Below are 22,077 nucleotides of genomic sequence, written 5' to 3'. Positions count from 1 at the left end.
TGGTAACATATGACTAACATCATTACAAAGTACAATTGGTAGCGCAGAAAACAAGCCCTTATATGGCCCTACAGGTGAAAAATTGAAAGATGTATGGCTATTAAAATGTGAGGAGGAAAGAGCGAAAACGCAAAAGTGAAAAGTTGCTGCATCCTCAAGGGGTTAATAAATGAAAGGACCACCGTGTGTAAGCAGTGAAGACAAGTGACACTATACTCAGCTTTAGTCCTATGAGACATTATATAAGGCGCGTATAAATTCCATAAAAAATTTAAAAAAAAGACATTCGTACTCATATAAATAAAAAAGTAATAAAAAATGCTCTTCTTTAGGAGCGGTAACTAGAGATGAGCGAGCTTACAGTAAATTCGATTTGTCACGAACTTCTCGGCTCGGCAGTTGATGACTTTTCCTGCATAAATTAGTTCAGCTTTCCGGTGGGCTGGAAAAGGTGGATACAGTCCTAGAAGACTCTTTCCTAGGAATGTACCCACCTTTTCCAGCCCACCGGAGCACCTGAAAGCTGAACTAATTTACGCAGGAAAAGACATCAACTGCCGAGCCGAGAAGTTCGTGACGAATCGAATTTACTGTAAGTTCGCTCATCTCTAGCGGTAACAGAGACGAATATATAAGTATAAAGAGCAAGCGCAATACTAGAGATGGGATTCCATATAGTAATGAGAACATATGGACTTCCAGCTGTTGCAAAACTACAACTGCCAGCATGCCCTGTACGGGCATGCTGGGAGTTGTAGTTTTGCAACAGCTGGGTCCACACTTGTATACACCGTACAGTCAGTCCCCTCCAGCACTTGTTATGTGCGCTACTGAATGACCACGCCCCTTCTAACTAAAGATCCGCCCATCATAAGTGACGTCACGCCTTCCATTCCAAACACTACCGCCGCTTCCTGTTCCGCCCTCCCGATAACTCTCATTGGTTCTCTGAATCGCAGACTCTACTGTGATTGGGCCTTTCCGCTGCGCCCGGGTCACGTGACGATAAGAGGCCAATCATTGTCGCGGCGCGATTTATGAAGTTGTTGGTCAGTTGGTAGGACTGGAGCGGCTCTGCTAGTGACGGTCACCGGTCTCACAGTAAGTAAACTGTTTTCCCGTTGCTATGGAGCTTCTGGTGTAGTGCACAGAATGGATACGTGGCGGCTGAACTGTTGTTTTGCTGTCAGTAGTAAGGCTTCGGTTCCTATGCGCGGCGCCATCGTCAGGGTGTGTGCGGGCTCTAGTATCCACAGAGTCAACGTTATAGGCATTGGAGTCGTTGAGGCGTTTGGATTAATGCCTCCTATAGATAATGACCTAGAGGGAGATCTATCAAAACCTGTGCAAAGGAAAAGTTGCCCATAGCAACCAATCAGATCGCTTCTTTCTTATTTAACAAGACCTCTGCAAAATGAAAGAAGCGAGCTGATTGGTTGCAACTTTTCCTCTGGACAGGTTTTGATAAATCTCCCCCTTAGTCATCTCTATTATCCATAATGTCCCATCCTTGTCTGAGCTGGTGAATGATGTGACAGCCTTGTTAGTGGGAATACATTTGGGTGTGGGGGGATCTATCAAAATCTATGTAGAGGAGAAGTTGCCCATAGCAACTAGTCAGATTCCAGTTTTAATTTTTATGAGGCCTTTTTAAAAATGAAAGAAATAATGTAATTGGCTGCTATGGGCAACATACAAGGGTTAGTAAAGTTCCCCCTTTATCACTACAATCTGCTGCCATACAAATGGTTGTAGTTACTAGAATTGATCTACCGATGTAAATCCCAGTACTAGAATACCAACCTAAGCAGACGTTCACATGTGCAGATTTTGCTGCAGATTTTCCTCTGTGGATTTTGCTATCCGAAGTCAATGGGTAGCAACGTCTGCTAAAATGAACGTGCCCACAGTCTCAGTACATGGTATACTATTGTATGCCATGGTGGGACTGTAGTCTACTACCGTGTTTCTCTGAAAATAGGACCGGGTCTTATATTACTTTTAGCCACAAAAAACACACTAGGGCTCATTTTCAGGGTAGGGCTTACTTATTTACAGTACGGTATGCACATTAATCTCTTCAGGGCGTATGGATACGCCCTGCATTCCGAGTCCTTAAGGACACAGGGCGTATCCATACGCCCGTGGGAATTCTGGTCCCCACCGCTAGCCGGTTGGGGACCGGAGCCGGATGCCTGCTGACATCGTTCTGCAGGCATCGCGGCATATCGCCCAGAGGGGTCATTATGCCCCCCCCCCATGTCGGTGATGGCCGCAGATCGCTGGACAATTCAGCCCAGCGATCTGTGGCGATTCCGGGTCAATCGGGTCTCTGATGGCCCCGAACAGCCATAGCCAGCAGGGGTGAGGTGGCACTGGTGCCACCTCACGATTGCCCTGATTCGTCGACCGGCTTACCGGTCGACCAATCAGGGCACCTGCTGCGGGTATCACTCCTGCAACCCGCTCCGCCCCTCTTCCGGAGGACGTGAGCGGGTGTGGGAAGTTGACCCCGGCAGCTGGGGACCCCGATCCCCGCCGTCCTGTTGGGATCAGGGCCCCAGGAGCGGCGGCGAGGGACTGACCAGCAGCGGCGGTGTGGAGCAGCAGTTGGAGGTGATTGACAGTCTCCTGCTGTTGCTTAGCAACAGCTCCCAGCATGCAAAAAGGGCATGCTGGGATCTGTAGTTATGCAACAGCAGGAGGCAGACCACCACAACTCCCAGCATTCCCTTAGGGGCATGCTGGGACTTATAGTTATGCAACAGCTGGAGGCACATTTTTTCTATGGAAAAGTGTACCTTCAGCTGTTGTATAACTACAACTCCCAGCTTGCACAAACAGCTAAAGTGCATGCTGGGAGTTGTAGTGTTGCATAACTACAACTCCCAGCATGCCCGTTGGCTGTCGGTGACTGCTGAGTTGTAGTTTTGCAACAGCTGAAGGCACACTGGTTGTGAAACACTGAGTTAGGTCACAAACTCAGTGATACATAACCAGTGTGCCTACAGCTGTTGCAAAACTAAAACTCTCAGCATATACAGTCTGTCAGCGCATGCTGGGAGTGTAGTTTTGCAACAGCTGGGTGTTCCCCCCCCCCCCCTCCCCCTCCCCAATGTGAATGTACAGGGTACACTCACATGGGCGGAGGTTTACAGTAAGTATCCGGCTGCAAGTTTGAGCTGCGGCAAATTTTCTACCGCAGCTCAAACTGTCAGCGAGAAACTACTGTGAACCCCCGCCCGTGCGACTGTACCCTAAAAACACTACACTACACTAATACAAAATAAAATGTAAAATACACTACATATACACATACCCCTACACAGCCCCTCTCCCCTCCCCAATAAAAATGAAAAACGTCTGGTACGCCACTGTTTCCAAAACGGAGCCTCCAGCTGTTGCAAAACAAGTACTCCCTGTATCACCAGACAGCCACTTACTGTCCAGGCATGCTGGGAGTTTTACAACAGCTGGAGGCACCCTGTTTGGGAATCACTGGTGTAGAATACCCCTATGCAATCTCTAATTTAGGCCTCAAATGCGCATGGCACTCTCACTTTGGAGCCCTGTCGTTTTTCAAGGCAACAGTTTAGGGTCACATATGGGGTATCGCCGTACTCGGGAGAAATTGTGTTCCAAATTTTGGGGGGTATTTTCTGCTTTTACCCTTTTTAAAAATGTAAAATTTGGGGGAAAACAAGCATTTTAGGTAACATTTTTTATTTTTTTTTACATTTGCAAAAGTCATGAAACACCTGTGGGGTATTAAGGCTCACTTTATCCCATGTTACATTCCCCGAGGGGTCTAGTTTCCAAAATGGTATGCCATGTGTTTTTTTTTTATTTTTTTTTTGCTGTTTTGACACCCTAGGGGCTTCCTAAAGGTGACATGCCCCCCAAAAACCATTTCAGAAAAATTATCTCTCCAAAATCCCCTTTTCGCTCCTTCCCTTCTGAGCCCTCTGCTGCGCCCGCCGAACACTTTACATAGACATATGAGGTATGTGCTTACTCGAGAGAAATTGGGCTACAAATACAAGTAAACATTTTCTCCTTTTACCACTTGCAAAAATTGGGTCTACAAGCACATGCAAGTGTAAAAAATGAAGGTTTTGAATTTTCTCCTTCACTTTGCTGCTATTCCTGTGAAACACCTAAAGGGTTAAAACACTTATAGCAGTTCAATATTACCCTATGGCATTATTATCTACCTTATGCTGTAGAAGTACCTATGGATTTATTTTTGTCATTCCCTTCCCTTTTTTCTTTTTCCTTTTTTGTTGTTTTCCTTTATTATTTTGAGTTAAGGCTGTTGTGGCCTCAGTTACTGGTTATACTAAACTGATATATTTGTACTTTGACTTCGTGCAACAATAAAGCTTCATGGTTCGATTATTAAAGGGTTAAAACACTGACTGAATGTCATTTTGAATACTTTGGGGGGTGCAGTTTTTATAATGGGGTCATTTGTGGGGTATTTCTAATATGAAGACCCTTCAAATCCACTTCAAACCTGAACTGGTCCCTGAAAAATATTGAGTTTGAAAATGTTGTGAAAAATTGGAAAATTGCTGCTGAACTTTGAAGCCCTCTGGTGTCTTCCAAAAGTAAAAACTCATGAATTTTATGATGCAAACATAAAGTAGACATATTGTATATGTGAACCCCCAAAAAATTATTTTGAATATCCATTTTCCTTACAAGCAGAGAGCTTCAAAAGTTAGAAAAATGCAAAATTTAAATTTTTTTCATCAAATTTTGGGATTTTTCACCAAGAAAGGATGCAAGTTACCATAACATTTTACCACTATGTTAAAGTAGAATATGTCACGAAAAAACTATCTCTGAATCAGAATGATCAGTAAAAGCATTCCAGAGTTATTAATGTTTAAAGTCACAGTGGTAAGAATTGCAAAAAACGGCCGACTCCTTAAAGTGAAAAAGAGCTAAGTCCTTAAGGGGTTAAACAACATGGTGGTTCCACGGTATTTACACCCCCCCCCCCCCCATTATCATGTGAAGGGCGCAGCTCTGCCCCCCAATGTCCCTAACCCCCCCCCCCTTGCCGGTTTATCAGCCCAGCACCCCACATCGGGGTAATAATCGTTTGTCACCCGCAAGCGCAGCTTCTCTCTCCCCCCCGCCCCCCAAATAATTATCAGCCGCTGCGCTGTATCTATTCCTGTGCCCGGGCTGCAAATAGGATATTAAAAACAAGCTTTAACTTACCGTACCTTCGTCCTCCGTTCCCCCGTTGCTAAGGCACAGGCCTCATGGTCCCTCCGCTGTTCTCGCTGCGGTCCTGGTGTTGGGACGTCACAGAGCCTTCAGCCTATCACCGGCCGCAGCGATGTCCCACCTCAGCAGATGATAGGCTGAGCCGACTGTCATGTAAGAAGCCGGCCCGCTTCTTGCATCACAGTGGGCTCAGCCTATCATTGGCCGAGGCGGGACATCGCTGAGGCCGGTGATAGGCTGAAGGCTCTCTGACATCCACACACCAGAACCGCAGCGAGAACAGCGGAGGACAGTGAGGCCGGTTCCTTAGCAACGGAGGACAAAGGTAAGTTTGTTTGTTTTTGAATATTTGCAGCCCGGGCATTGTCTAGGTCAGTGGTTTTCAACCTGCGGACCTCCAGATGTTGCAAACATTTGCAAAATTTGGAGGTCAGCAGGTTGGAGACCACTGGTCTAGGTCTTATTTTCGGGGTAGGGCTTATATTGCAGCCCACCCCGATAATCCAGCTAGGGACTATTTTCGGGGTAGGGTGTATTTTCGGGGAAACACGGTAGTGATTAAGTCCAGTCTATTTCTTGAACATATACAGTACTGTTATTTTGTAGAGCTCAACTGCATAGTCTACTGCAATAATATAATGTTGCAACCAGTCACTGCCGCTCTATGGGAAAGCCAAGATACTAAGGAGCTGCATCTCCAGCCCTCCCATAGAGATACATGGAGGCGCACGTTTGTCACTACTTCGTGCGGTGGGCGCTTCGTGTATGGGGAGAGCCGGGATGCCGGACAGGCAATCAGACACTTGTTCAAAATACATGCAAAGAAATATGGAAAGTCCAGCTCACCTACTAATTCCCGTGCTCGGATCTCCACCCAGGCTCCGTGTGTCCAACAATGAAAGAATTAGAATTGATCCAGCACTTGGAAAAATAGCAGCTTTATTTTCAAATCCTCTTTAAAATGGCATGGAGCTGTTACACTTCACATCATCTAAGGGATCTTGACGCGTTTCGAGCGCATGCGCTCAAAATGTGTCAAGATCCCTCAGATGATGTGAAGTGTAACAGCTCCATGCCATTTTAAAGTGGCACTGTCATTGTTAAAAACTTTTCATATATTGCAGGACTCATTATTATATGACATTTCACAATATACACCTGTTAAAATTTTTAATTTTCACCTGAAATTCAAGCTCAAAATAGCCGCCACTAGGGGTCGCCTGTCTTTTAGCCAGACAGACTAGTCTAGATTTTACAGCATACTGGATACCGGCCGTAGAGCATACCGGTATCCAGTATAGGAGATTTCTATTGAGTGTATGTAAAGATCTAAAGATCTATTCTTATATTTATAAATTTTATCCTGTTATGAATTCGCCATTATGTCTTCTGATTACTGCAGGCAAGCTCCAAGTATCTTCCTCTGACACATAACACAGCATGAAACCAGAGAGGAAAGGGTTACAGAGTAGAGAGTACTGATTGGCTGATTGCCCAGACTTGCTCCTGTGAGGGAGACAGACTGACACGCCCCCTCCAGCCTGCACAATGTGAAAAAGTAACTCGCCAGCAGATAAATGCTTATATCTCTGGATATATAGGTCAAAGACACATAAAATTATATGCACATGATCAGGATTGGGTCCTGAGTAACATATCACGTTTTTTCTTTTGCACTATGACAGGTACGCTTTAAAGAGGATTTGAAAATAAAGCTGCTGTTTTTTCCAAGTGCTGGATAAATTCTTCTTCTTTCATAATCAGACACTTGTCCCTTATCCTGTACCTGAGTCCCCATTTAATTTGCATACTAGCAACAGGAGCCCTATCTAGAAAATGGACAGATTTCAGGAAGTATAACATATTACCAGTGTATTGAGTTTAGTACGGGTGAACAACCTGTCAGTTTCCCTTTAGTTTATTAGAATTACTGCGGCAACCCACCCAGAATTCAAAAATGAAAATATTGCTAGATATTAGGGATCGACCGATATCGAATTTTTAGGGCAGATACCGATAATCTGTTTAGCAGATTATGGCGCAAAAATGAACCCTCATACAGCCTGGTATGCGGAGAAAAAAAAAGCTACAGGGGTCTAAAATGGCAATTAAAAAAATTTGAAAAAGTTCTGAACTTTTTTTTAAATTGGTAAAACATGACGGAAACTATAAAAATCTGGTATTGCTGTAATCAGGCGGCCTAAAGTATCAAAACAACATGTTAGCTCAACCACAAGGTAAATGCCATAGAATAGAAAACCACCAAATTTGGTAAATTATCTTTTACTATTTCAATTTAACTTCACCCATTTATATAATTTTTTTTTCTGTTTGAGAATGTTATTGAAAAATTTAAAGGTATCATTATAGTAGGTAGTTATGGCTATTATAGGGCAAGGAGGAAAAACAAGAGTGTAAAAAGCAAAAATTGTCCCGGACAAGTGGATTGTCTTTAAAAAAAAAAAATTTTTATTTTTTTTCTATGCATTACTGACAATTGCTGTTTTCATTATCCTTGTGTATTCACATCACAAACTCTGTAAAAAAAAAAAAATACTAACATGTTTGCCCATATATGACCTCATTCTGTTTCTCATTTCAGGGTACAAAAGAACTCCTTCATATTTAAACCTGGAGGGGCCTACCCAAAAAAGAACCGGAATGCCAGAAGGTACAAATAACCACTTAAATCAGCTACGACGTACAGTGTTAAAGGATATAAAAAATGACCCCAGCGGAAACAGTGGACTGAAGCGCCCATTAGGTTCCCTAAAAAGGAGGATAAGTGACTCTGCATGTCTGTCTTCACTACAGCGCGAATCAAGGCTTGAAAAAGGTGATAAGGCTAAAGAGAGGGATTGTGGCTTATCAAGTGCTATGAGTGAGAAAAACAAGAATATTTACACAGACATCACAAATACTCCAATGACCTTCCAAGATAAAGAAAGGAATAAAGGCGTTCCCTGTGAGATGGAAATTTCACTGCAGAGCATCTCAAAGGACACAGATGTTATTGCCTCTCCTGCTTTTAGAAATGAGATGTTGCCAATGTCACATAAAGCTCAATTGTCTTCTCCTGATTCCTGTTTATCATCTAGCATTTTGGGAATGTCTGATATGTCTCTACCATACTTTGTAGACTCTACAGGTCACAAGAAAAGCGAGCAAGACATTGCTGAATTCTCTACCATTAATAGTGACAAATATTTTAGCACGCCAATGCCATCAAAAGAGCGAGTAAAGAACAAAAAACTCACCCCTGTTATGGAAATTGAATCTGATTCCAGTATTTCAGAGGAACCGCAACATCAAGAAAAAGTGTCCATAACAGATATGCTAAATGAGAACTCTGCCGATGTTGTATCGCATGAAAGTCCCACACAGACTCCACTATACAGGAGTTTCTTTGCTGCTGAGTGCCAAGAAATAGCAAAACAGATAGAGGGCATAAAACCAGATGTGAAGCAGTCGCCAGCAAAGCGCAAATCGGATGAATTGGATGTTTCTACCATTGATGCAGAGCCTCCTCCATATGACTGTACACCAATGAAGTCAATGCTAGCATGTGAAGTGGCCAAAATGTTGTGCTCTTTGGAAAGTAGTCCCAACAAGGAAGAGCTGTCACTTTTTGGCGATAGTATTTTGGATCTTGAAAAGACTGATATGCAAATCAGCTATTTTACCTCACCAAAATGTGACATTGAAAGTAACAAAAGGCATTCTGCAAGTGACGCTGAACAGCTTTCTCTAAGTGATAGTGGATACAACATCCATCCTAAGAGGCAGAAGATAGAATCTTTTGAGAAGATTAACCTCGAAGTAAATGTTAACTTAGTGAATAAAATGTCTCCATTGGCAAATGTAGACTCTTTTACATCAGTAGAACCTACAGTGGACTCTTTGCATATCTCTACCACTACTAAATGTAGTGAAGGGCTAAAAGCAGTCTTCTCAAACAGTGTAATTCTTCCAGAACACAAACTCTTAGACAGTGTAGTTGAACCAGCTTTATTGATGAAGGATACTGCTATTACACCTCTAGCTCTTTCACCTGTATATGAAGGGGCTATTGTAACACGCATTAAGCATTTATTCCAGACGAGTGAACATAAATTGTGTGCGAATACTACCCAAGACAATGTATTGAACCATGATGAGCTGCTGCCTACTGACACCAATCGTGTCATTGACTCAAGCAATACCAGGCCGAGTAGTACGTCAAAACACGAGATGACTCGGGTGCCACATGCCTTTAATACAACACAAGATATACTGTTCAATCAAGAGGAGATCAATAGAACAAATACCACGCAAGTGATTGAAATGGTGGGGACACAATCTTTTAGTACTACACTTGACATTGTACAAGTGCACGATGATGCTACATCTGGCAATACTACACAGGTATTGGATGTTGTGCCACCTTCTGCCAATACTACACAGGACATTGCACCAGTTCACAATGATGCTGTTTTAAGCAATACTACACAGGTAAGAGATGTTGCACCATTGTCCGCCAATCTTACACAGGACGTTTCATCAGTGCATGATGCGATTTCTGGCAATACTACACAAGTAATTGATGCACCACTGTCCACCGATACTACACAGGTAATGGATGCACCACTGTCCACCAATACTACACAGGACGTTGCATCAGTGCATCATGAAGCTACTTCTAGCAATACTACACAGGTAATGGATGTTGCGCCATTGTCCGCCAATCTTACACAGGACGTTTCACCAGTGCATGATGAGATTTCTGGCAATACGACACAGGTAATGGATGCACCACTGGCCACCAATACGACACAGGTAATGGATGCACCGCTGGCCACCAATACGACACAGGTAATGGATGCACCGCTGGCCACCAATACGACACAGGTAATGGATGCAGCGCTGGCCACCAATACGACACAGGTAATGGATGCACCGCTGGCCACCAATACGACACAGGTAATGGATGCACCACTGGCCACCAATACGACACAGGTAATGGATGCACCACTGGCCACCAATACGACACAGGTAATGGATGCACCACTGGCCACCAATACTACACAGGACATTACACCAATACAGGAAGTGGGTCTGACAGCCAACACAACACAGATCATTGAAGAGGAATCAAAGATGCCTGTAAACAACACGGTAGTACCATCCATGCACGAGGGCAAAACCAGCAATACAACATATGGAACTGAAATGGAGATGCAGCCTTGTGTTAATACCACACAGAACATTGTATCAGTGAATGACACACTCTTAACAGCCTGTAAAACTCAGGACAACGAGATTGCCCTCCAAAGTTCTGCCAATAGGTCATTTGGTGCTACTTCAAGTTCTCATAAGATTACAACTGGTAGCTCTCAAGACACTGGAGTAATGCAGAATTCTTTAATGGAAGTTCTACCAGCAGAGGAAGCAATTCATACTCACAGTACTGATGCTGCCCCAGAACCACTCAGTAATAATAACCTTTCACATGATGAGAGAACGTCCACTAACAATGATCATTTATTGAAAGACGTGACCCACACCTCCTTAAGTTCAGCTTTCAAGGTGTCCTCTCAGTGTAGTGTAAGGATCAGTGACACAAACCTTCCTGGTACTACAGGAACAAATACAGAAATATCTACTTCCAACTATGGTTCTGATTTAAATGCAGAAAATATAGAGAACTTGGTGATAACAAACAATCAGAAAAATGTTTCCAGACTTGACCCTACACAAGAAACTTTAGTAGTCAATGAAATAAAAGAATGGCCATCTGAGCCAGAAGCAAAATCATCACATTCTGATCTAACTTGTGTCACTCCTGATTTCAGTCCTCCTGCCCTTGTTAAACCAAATGGTACAGAAAGGCAGCATATAGGACATCTGAAATCCAGCGACTGCTGCACAGCAATGGCTTCCTCTAGGAAAGAAGCAGATTTCTGTAAAGAATCAGGAAATCGACCATTGCTCTCAGAATCTTGTAGCATGATCCAGGAAGAAGAAAATGTCCATGACGTGAGTGTCTTTTCTGTTGGATCCTTGTCCTTTGTCACCTCTACGCCTGTTACTGGATTAAATAATTTTCAGTTTCAGAACAGTTGCAGAGATTCTGTGCAGCATGACTCAAACGTGTCCATTGGTTTGATATTAGATGATTCTTCTAATAAAGTCCCAGGAGAACAGAGAATGATCCCCCAACAGAGGTGTCATGCTGCAAACAGATTGGACTGTAAAGACAAAGCAAAACAAGAAACTTCACGTGTGTCCTTTCTCCCCCCCAATATGCAAAAAAAAAACATGGTTCCTCCATCCGAGGCAGGGCCAAAACAAATGCCTTTGTCTGCCATCCCATCAGCTCGCCGTTCTTTAGCACTTTATCAAAATGCAAGTCATAATCCAGTAAGGGAAACACAATTATCTAAAATTGCACCAAGAAGTGGAATACCAGGAAGAGGTATGATCCGGCCTCCACTGGCCCGCCAAAACTTGCCCAGGGCTACCCTAGGAAACGCAAAGCAAGGCCCGGATAGCACTGGAGGAAGTATTATAACTAACAAACTCGCTGAAAACAGATTTAGAACCCCAAGTGCTGCTGTTGTGAAGGTTAGTAGACTTTGTTCACACACAACCTTATTTTCTACAGTCTTTATGATAACTCGCCTTGTACAGGCACAGTACATAGTACAGGCTTGTTCTGCTGCAGCAGACAGGCTCTATGGACTTACTATAGAGCCTATCTCCTGCAGTGGAACCAAAACCCTGGCCAGTCAAAACTTTTTGACATGACGAATGTAATATTAACCTCCTTCAAAGGGGACCTGAATCAAATGTTCTATATCACTGTGCCACATAACTATGCAACACCAAATAAAGCACACTGCTAAAATGAAATAATCATAAATATCTATTTAGCAATGCACATACAAGACAAATAAGGACAGTGTAAAATATAAAGGGAATGACATCACATATAAGGTCTTATGCAAATAGAGAAAAGATCTCGGCACCGGTACCTGATAGCTGATAGTTGCGGGTGTATAAACGGGATTACTGTACAAGCTGCATGGGGGTGCAGAGTACTATTTTGAGATCGTGGGGGGGGGGGAGGAGTCGCAGCGGCTCCGTTTCGCGGCAAAAAATGGTCACGCCTTCTTGAAGGCGCGACCAAGCGGTTTTTGCCGCGAAACGGAGCCGCTGCGACTCCTCCTCCCCCCCCCCCCCCCCCCACGATCCTCTGTACTATTGGACTTAGAATAAACCAAGACACGTTGCTGTAAAGGGTGAGTGCTGTGCTGTTTTTTTTCTATTTTTCGTGACATCACATATAAGGTGCTGCTCTTAGTAGGTATAACTGATGAATAATACATATAATGCAATCTATAAGTTGTTGCCAAATAACCACCAAGATAAAAATCGTAACACTAGAAGTCAATACTCCATGTGCCACACCAGGCTACAAATATTATTCATTACAGAAACACATGAGTATCAATGGAACTTACTCTGGTTGGGTGATGGTTACTAGTGGGGTACCACAGGGGTCAGTACTGGGTCCATTTCGTTTCAATATGTTAATAGCCTTAAAGAAGGATTACAAAGTCGAATTTCAATATTTGCAGATGACACTAAACATGGTAAGGTGATTATCACAGAGGAGGATGACATAATATTACAGAGGGATCTGGGGAAGCTGGAGGCTTGGGCACAGACAGACATGGCAAATTAAGTTTAATGTGGATAAATTTAAGGTTCTGCACTTGGGCCATAAAAACAAAATGTACAATCATGTGCTAAATACTAAGACACTAGGTCAAACTTCTACAGAAAAAGACTTGGGCGGGGTTAATTTAGCAATCAGTGTCTGCCAAGGCTAATAGTCATGGATTGTATAAAGAGGCATAGAGGCTCGGGACAGGAACATAGTTTTGCCGCTGTATCACTAGTCAGACCACATATGGAGTATTGTGTCCAATTCTGGGCACCTGTGTATAAAAAGGACATGGCCGAACTGGAGAGGGTGCAGAGGAGGGCGACAAAGATAATTAATGGTATGGGACGATTACAGGACAAAGACAGGTTATCAAGCTTGGGGTTATTTAGTTTAGAGAAAAGACATCCTAGGGTCGATCTGATCACAATGTACAAATATATGAAGGGACAGTACAGAGATCTTTCTAGTGATCTTTTATACCTAGGCCGGTAACTAGAGATGAGAGAACTTCCAGTAATTCGATTCGTCACAAACTTCTAGGCTCGGCAGTTGATGACTTTAGCCTGCATACATTAGTTCAGCTTTCAGGTGCTCCGGTGGGCTGGAGACTCTATCCTAGGACTGTATTCACCTTTTCCAGCCCACCGGAGCACCTGAAAGCTGAACTAATGTATGCAGGCTAAAGTCAGCAACTGCGGAGCCGAGAAATTCGTGACGAGAATTGAACTACTGTAAGTTCGCTCATTTCTACCAGTAACCATGACAAGGGGGCAGCCTCTACTTCTAGAGGAAAGAAGGTTTCCCAATCATCAGACAGATTCTTTACTGTAAGAGCAGTGAGACTATAAAACTCTCTGCCACATGATGTTGAGGTCTGACTCAATAAACAAGTTCAAGGGGGGGCCTGGATGTTTTTCTAGAGAGTAATAACATTACAGGTTAGGCTGCATTCACACGGCCGTCTAGACGGGTTCAAACTGATGTAAACTGTAAAAAAAAAAAAAAAAATCCCATTGACATGAATGGGATTTTTTAAAAACCGTTTTTAATCCGTTTACAGCTTGCAAGAACGAAACCGAAACAGGGCTAAAAACGGGGACATGTGTTCGCACCCTTATGGAAACAATATTTATGTGGATAGAATGTTGATCCATGGATTTATTCTGATTGCCATATTTGGGTCTGAAAGGAATTATAGACATCAGCTTCACTGGGGTTTTTGCCTTCCTTTGGGTCAACACAGTAGGGTTTTAGGTTGAACTCGGTGGATTGTTTCTATCTAACCCTATGCAAGTTTACTTACACTGAGCAGCGTCCAGCCCCAATGTCATTTCAACAGACAGGCTTTGAAGCTTACCCCTCTTCTGCATATTTTTATAGCATGATTTGTTCCCACATCAATAGTTTTTTACACCATAATGCATTCAAAGCTTTAAATCCCTGCTTTCTTTGGGTTTTTGTAGAGTAGACAGTCCCACTCAATGACTCATGGACTTTCTTAGGCAAGCATGCATGCAAACTGTTAGTGAATAGGTCCACCCACTGGACTTATACTGGGAGGAAGCCAGTTTTGAAAGAAATTGGTAGTGGTACTAGTATACAAAACTTTTTTCACATGATGCAGGGACATGTCAAAAGTAGGGTCCCTGACTGATTGAGATATAGCCTCTGGTCTCTAAACTCTAGCCCTCCAGATGTTGCAAAACTGCAAATCCCAGCATGCCCAAACAGCTGTCTCAGCATGCTGGGAGTTGTAGTTGCGTACCTCCAGCTGTTTCATAACTACATCTCCCAGCATGCCCTTCGGCAATCAGTACATGCTGGGAGTTGTAATTTTGCAACATCTGGAGGGCTATAATTTGGAGACCACTGTATAGTGGTCTCAGACTGTAGCCCTCCAGATGTTGCTAGGCAACTCACCAACTTCCGTAGGATCCAGGGAGCCAGCCTCACAACAGCCAGCCTCTGCAGATCGGTAAGTGACCTTCGGCGCTGGTCCCTGTCGATTTCCCCATCCTGTCCCGCCTATTGTGGGTTGGCAGAACGGTGAAACCGAAAGTAACCCAATGCCCCCCTCCGCCCCCGATCTGCTAGTGGTCGTCGCGTCTATACGGCCAATAGGAGGGGTGGCACCCCTGCCACCTCTCATTTCCCTTCAGGGGAATCGTGGGTGTCTTGGACAACCGCGATCCCCCTTATATTCCGGGTCACCATATACCCGTAATGACGTGGAATCGGGCAAATCGCAAGTGTGAATTCACTTGCGATTTGCCGCGATCGCCGACATGGAGGGGTCTAATGACCCCCCTGGCATTTGCGCGGGGTGCCTGCTGATCGATATCAGCAGTCTCCCTGGTCCGGTCCCCCGCGCGGCAGGGACCGAAATTCCCACGGTCCTTAAGTACCAGGGTGTCAGGACGTACCCGAATGCCCTGTGTCCTGAACAGGTTAAAGGAGATCTGTAGTGCTCTGAACTTTATCTCCTATCCGAAGGATAGTGGATACGTTTTATATTGCGGGGGGTCCGAGTGCTGGGGCCCCCCCGCGATCTCCTTACGGGGCCGCGGCGATGTACAGGAAAGGGGGCGTTCAGTCCGCCCCGGGGCATGCTGGCTACCTTTTTCAGACCACACTTCTGCCAGACTTTCATAAATTATGCATAGTAGCCATTTTCTTTTAGAAGTTGTGTCTCACAGGTCTCGCTGTGCGATTTTGTTAAATTAGTTTTTCTCCCCCATAAATATTTGTATTTATATTTCCCTTTTACAGGCAAAGTCTGTTACTACGCATTCGCAGCTCCCAGCTGCCCCCTCTTCTATTAAACCACCTTCACGAATAGGGGCACCAGGAACTACTGGACGTGTCTCTATTGGCATTCAGAATGCTGTACCTGATCAACACGATACTCCAAGGGGTGACACTGTTTTGGCTGCGCAGCCACCAATGTCTACTGGTGAGAATACACCTTTTTAAAGTGAATGTTAATGTAAATTGATATGAAAATGTGTTTTTCTTTTTTCTTTGATAGGCATTAGAACCGGCCCTCCCAGACCAGTAATGTCTTCAGTACGTCTTCCTCCTCAGCAATTGCAAAAAGCTTCTTTGAAACCTAAATCTCAAGTACAAGGTAAACAGAAGAGAACACTGGATAATCTTTACTAAAAGTTAAATTATAGTATCTCTACTGTTAGTAACTTGTCAGTATGTTGCTATTTTTTTTATTTTTTTTAGTTCTTTCAATTTTGTTACAGGATTACCTACCAAGAAAACTCAGAGGGAGCTTCCTACACTAGGCTCTCGAAAAGAAAGTGCCTTAAAACCGGAAAGCACTAATGTTGTGAAATCCAATGCAAAACAGACAAATCTTACGCTAGATTCCACTAAACAAGCTGCTTCCTTTCAAGCCGGTATTTAAAGTTGAATTGTTTTAACTCTCCATTATTTTATTTTTTATACTAGGGTGCATGGTTTACTGATGAGGTGCTCTGCTAATGTTCCAAAACTGGTTGCAGCCAATCATTGGAATGTCATGGTCTCATTTATCTTTAAAAATTTGCCTTTTCTCGGTCGCTCTTCAGTGGGGGACACCTATATTGATGGGTATATGCTCTTGCCACTAGGAGGCGCTGAAACTGGGAAAAACTCGGCTCCTTCCTGGCAGGATATACCTGCCCACTAGAAGTGAGGTAACCAGTTTTAGCTTGTGTCAGTAGGAGGCAAGACACAGGTCTGGGAGCTTCCCAGTACTGTGCTTGAGAAACACTGCTCTAGCAGCTCAGGCATCCACACTCTGGACACTTGACCTACATTTGCATATTTTAAGCAATAATGTTAGCCTGTTCTATCGTGTTATGGACAATAGAAGGTACCTGTACGCACATAGGGAGAGAGCCAACAATCAAGGTTGGCAGGGAATAGAGAAGCCACCTGGGCCAACCCTGGTTCAGGCAGTAGAGTAGTGATGACAGGTTTCTTTTAATATATTCAATTAATACCTGCTGACAGGTCCGCTTTTATCTAGTAAGGCCAGAGCACTGTTTTTTCAATTTTTATTATATATTTTTATTTATTTTTTTGTTAAACTTGGGTACATTTTAGGGCAGATTATTCTATTAATCGTTTACTTTTTTCTAACAATATTTTAACAATCAACAATATTTTCCCCTATTAGAAATGGCTGAAGGTAAACCTGAGAGGTGCAGACACCTAGAGGTAATTTTTAAGACTTTTCTAGCTTTATTGTTGTACTGTTTTGGCAAATGTGGTGACCATAATGTTAACTTTAATATTATTTAGCGTTTTCCTGTATTAAGTTTACTGGACCCACTGTAGTACCAGTAGATATTTAAGCATCACTATCATGTGAAAAATACTTTTGACATGTCGTCCAAAACCTGTCAAAAGTTTAGATTGCATGGAGTCTCGCTCATTAGACCTGCTGCGATCACAAGTTATCAAACAGTAGAGGCAAAGGAGAGTTGTCCTCCATGCTCCCCTCTGGTGGTTTCACACTCCATTGACTAAACATTGGTGACTGCCCCTTTTAAGTCTATGGAGTTTCAGTGTGTGAGTTGTGGGGAGCACATGGATGATGACTATTCAGATTTTTTATTTTTTTTTTACATAGGCCACCGGTCCTTTTTAACCCCTTAACGACAATGGACGTAAATGTACGTCATGGTGACGTGGTACTTAACGCACCATGGCTTACATTTACGCGCCGACATGATCGTGAGCACCGGAGCGGTGCTCACGTCATGCTCGGCAGGTCCCGGCTGCTATCAGCAGCCAGGGACCCGCCGGTAATGGCGCACATCCACGATCGCGCGGATGTCCATTAACCTCTCCGATGCCATGATCAATACAGATCACGGCATCTGCGGCAATGCGGTACTTTGAACGGATGATTAGATCCCCCGCGGCGCTGCCGCGGGTATCCGATCATCCAGCATGGCGGCCGGAGGTCCCCTCATCTTGCCCCGTCTCCCGGGGTCTTCTACTCTGGTCTGAGATCCAGCAGACCAGAGCAGAAGATCACCGATAATACTGAGCCCTATACATAGCACTGCACAGTATTAGCAATCAACTGATTACAATGAATAGTCCCCTATGGGGACATAAAAAGTGTAAAAAAAAAAAAAAAAAAAAAGTAAAATAAAAAGTGAAAACATTTGAAAAATGACCTCCCCCAATAAAAAAGTAAAACGTCTATTTTTCCCATTTTACCCCCAAAAAAGCGTAAAATAATTAATACACATATTTGGTATCGCCGCATGCGTAAAAGTCTGAACTATTAAAATATATTGTTAATCATCCCGTATGGTGAACGGCGTAAACGTAAAAAAAGTCAAATTTTATTCTAAAAAAATGTATAAAAAATTAATAAAAAGTAAAACCTAAGCAAAAATGATACTGATAAAAACTACAGATCATAGCGAAAAAAATTAGCCCTCATATCGCCCCATATACGGAAAATGAGTTATAGGTAGTCAAATTAGGGCAATTTCAAACATACTAATTTTGTTAAAATGGTTTTAGATTTTTTTTTTTAAGCGGTACAATTATAGAAAAGAATATAATCATGGGTATCATTTTATTTGTATTAATCCACAGAATAAAGAAAACATGTCATTTTTACCGGAAAGTGTACAGCGTGAAAACCAAACCTTCCAAAATTTGCTAAATTGCGTTTTTCTTTTCAATTTTTCCACATAAATATTTGTTTGGTTGCGCCGTACATTTTATGGTAAAATAAGTGATGTAATTACAAAGTACAATTGGTGACGCAAAAAACAAGCCTCATATGGGTCTGTGGATGGAAATATAAGAGAGTTATGATTTTTAGAAGGCGAGGAGGAAAAAACAAAAATGCAAAAATAAAATGGGCCTGGTCCTTAAGGCCAAAATGGGCCTGGTCTTTAAGGGGTTAATAAACAGTAGAGTCCCATAAGACTTCATGTATTTGCACCCTCCGTATCCATAACAAGGGGGCATACTCTATGTTTAGAGGAAAGAAGGTTTTTACACCAGCACAGATGGGGGTTCTTTACTGTAAGAGCAGTGAGACTGTGGGACTCTGCCAGACATGGTGGTCATAGTGAATTCTGTAAAAGAGTTCAAAAGGGGTCTGGATGCATTTTTGGAGAGTAATAAATAATATTGCTGGTTATGTATACTAGATTTATAGGGACAGAACGTTGATCTAGGGATCTATTCTGACTGCCTAATTGGAGTCGGGAAGGAATTTTTACCTCTAGTAAGAGGGTTTATTGCCTTCCTCTGGATCAACTCAGTAGGGACTCATTAGGGATATAGGTTGAACTTGATGGCCTCTGGTCGTCTTTCAACCTTATGAACTGTTACTATGAATAGGGGACACTCCCAATAACGGATGCGGACACTTCAAATAACGGACAAAACACCCCCAGTAGGGGACAACCCGGCTTATGTGTTGGCCCTACTTTGTACACAGGGTCGCCATCGGGACTAAAACGAATACCCCAGTAAGGGGCCCAGGCTCCTGTGCCACTTTATTCCCCTTGTGCGAATTCATCACCCAATCTTTACTACTCCCTGTGCCATTTCATCCCCCTTTATTCCCCTGTGCAACTTAATTCCCCCTGTGCCAAATCATCGCCCCTCACCACTTTTGCCCTTCCCGCTCCTCACTCTGTTCATTTTTACCTGGCCAGCAAGCTTAGGTGCAGGGGCTCTCAGCGGGTTTGACGTTCTCCTGACATCCACTGCACTTACTAACAGGCTGCCAGCAGTGAAGAGTGACACTCCTGATGTTACTCGTCAGTGCCTGCAGCCACCGCCGCTGCTGCTCTCAGTAAGTGCAGCGCAAAGGACATCAGGAAGACATCAAACATGCTCAGAGCCACTGCCCCTTAGCCTGCTGACCAGGTAAAAAGAACAGGGAGGAGGGAAGGGGAAAAACTGTGGCACAAGGGGTGAGAGGGGGATAATTTGGCACAGGGACGGATGAAATGGCACAGGTAAAGAGGGAGGGAAGAAATTGCACTAATAAAGGGGGAATGAAATGGCACAGAGTGGGTTCAAGGGGAAATGTGCTGCAGGGGCTAAGGAGGGGATGATTTGACACAGGGCACAAGGTTCAAGGGGGGGGGAGGAATGAAGTGGCATGGAGGGATCAAGAGGGGGAATAAAATAGCACGGGGGGGGGATGAAATGGTACAGGTTGATTAAACAGCACTGTAAGATTCTACTGTAATATCACTTTGTTTTATAGGTAATTACAGTGAGTACAGTATTCATTCATTTAGAAAGATTGAGCTTTTTTTTCTTGTATTTTACCCCTAGTCGGTGCCTCAGATGTGCCTGCTTGGAGCGGCAATACGCTGATACGAGCAGACACACTGCTGCGATGTGCGAGTTGCCGTGCATGCGCAGTATACTCGCACACATCATGGCTGCTCTGCCTAGCTCAGGGAGTAGGGGGAGCGGCCGCAATGTGTGAGTACACACTGTGCGTGCGGCGACTCTCACATCGCAGCAGTGTCTGCTCGAGCAGGCACATCTGAGACACCAATTAGGGATCCTTCGTTGGCGGACATGCAGCGTAAAATACGCTGTGGATCCGCCTGTCTGAACGTATCCTTAAAGTAAAATTGATCCTAATAAACAGCAAGCAATCATATGGCTAGGTCAATGGAAAAAATAAGTTATTGCTTTTAGAGCCTGAGGAATAAAAATATCAAATGAAAATTGGTGAATTACTGATTTTAAAATTCCCAGAAGACAGCTGCAGGCCTTATGGAATGCATGAGCTACATGTAAAGTCCCTGGTCTACTCTGAACCCCTTAAGGATTTAGCCCATTTATTTTTAATACATTTTTTTTTTTTGGGCATAAAAGGTTTAAAAAAAAAAGCAGCTATTTTGTACTATTTTTATTTTTTACCTTCACGCCGTTCACCGTACGGTATCATTAAAATTTTATTTTAATAGTACGGATATTTACGCATGCGGCGATACCAAATATGTGTATAAAATATTTTTTTGACCCTTTTTGGGGCTGAAATAGGCAAAATGGGACAATTTACGTTTTTATTGGGGGAGAGGGTTTTCAACTTTCACTTTTTTTGTCTTTTTTTTTTTACACTTTAATACACTTTTTTTTATATTTATAGCAATCATTCAATTGCTAATACTGTTCAGTTCTATGCATAGGATATAGCACTGATCAATATTATCGGTCATCTTCTGCTCTAGTCTGCTCAATTGCAGACCAGAAGACCCATGGAAGGTAGCGGAGACAGGTCAGGGGACCTCTGTCTGCAGATCTGGATTATCATCATCCATTTTAGTGACCGCAATGCTGCAGATGCCTTGATCTGTATTGATCACGGTATCTGAGGGGTTAATGGTAGACATTCGTGCGATCGCAGATGTCCGCAATTACCGGCGGGTCCCTGGCTGCTATCAGCAGCTGGGACCTGCAGTGTATGACCAGAGCATCGCTCCGATGCTCACGGTTATGTATAGGATGTAAATGTACGTCCTGGTGCGTTAAGTACCAGCTCACCAGCACGTACATTTACGTCCGGCATTGTTAATGGGTTAAAGTGATAATTCTGAGTGACAGGTAAAAAGAGAGAAATATGCTGTATACCACACAGTATAATTATAATTTTTTTTTTCATACAGCCAACCCTGACTTATTGCTCCTGAATAAAGGCCAAAATGGTGCTGCTGTTGGCTTTTTATTGGGTAACGGGGGTCTTTGTAAATGTGTACCGGATATACGGAGAGCGTTCCTAGTGCATATGGTAATGGGGCACAATAAACAGTGTGAAATTACCCTATATAAGGAGAACATAACAAGAACAGGACAGTGGTAGATGAAAAGTAAGAATCACAGATAGGCAGCAGCAAATGGGCCCAATCTGCCATTATGGCAGTGTAGAAAGGGACACTCTAAAAGATGAAAACCCAGTGAACACCAAACCTACAGTTTTGAGTCCCAGTCTATTGAATCTATGGTGTGTGTGTTCTGGTTCCTTTGGTGTCTGCTGTACCCAAATGATTAGTTCCAACCAGCAAAGCAGTCATTGCATCTATTTTATAATTCAGTTACAGGTAATATAATTGTAGTGTGTTTTT

The 22,077-nt window shown here is 43.3% G+C and overlaps 1 protein-coding gene across 4 annotated transcripts in view; it reads left to right on the top strand.

Annotated features, from left to right (window-relative positions):
• Positions 1-889: 889 nt before the first annotated feature.
• LOC130267270 (uncharacterized) overlaps positions 890-22,077 on the top strand; it is a 28,912-nt gene continuing 7,724 nt past the window's right edge. Inside the window, exons 1-6 of one of the 4 annotated variants that reach the window (XM_056516734.1) lie at positions 890-1,101; positions 7,844-11,844; positions 15,722-15,905; positions 15,981-16,079; positions 16,204-16,359; positions 17,124-17,164. In XM_056516734.1, the coding sequence (XP_056372709.1) occupies positions 7,903-11,844; positions 15,722-15,905; positions 15,981-16,079; positions 16,204-16,359; positions 17,124-17,164 (4,422 nt within the window). In that variant the 5' untranslated portion in view covers positions 890-1,101; positions 7,844-7,902. Of the gene's footprint in view, positions 1,102-1,132; positions 1,231-7,843; positions 11,845-15,721; positions 15,906-15,980; positions 16,080-16,183; positions 16,360-17,123; positions 17,165-22,077 lie in introns of those variants that run through there. The other 3 variants (XR_008843121.1, XM_056516733.1, XM_056516735.1) reach the window with 3 other exon arrangements.

The sequence above is a fragment of the Hyla sarda genome, chromosome 4 (assembly GCF_029499605.1).
Source record: "Hyla sarda isolate aHylSar1 chromosome 4, aHylSar1.hap1, whole genome shotgun sequence".
Classification (NCBI taxonomy): Eukaryota; Metazoa; Chordata; class Amphibia; order Anura; family Hylidae; genus Hyla; species Hyla sarda.
This window is presented reverse-complemented; position numbering and strand designations above follow the sequence as displayed.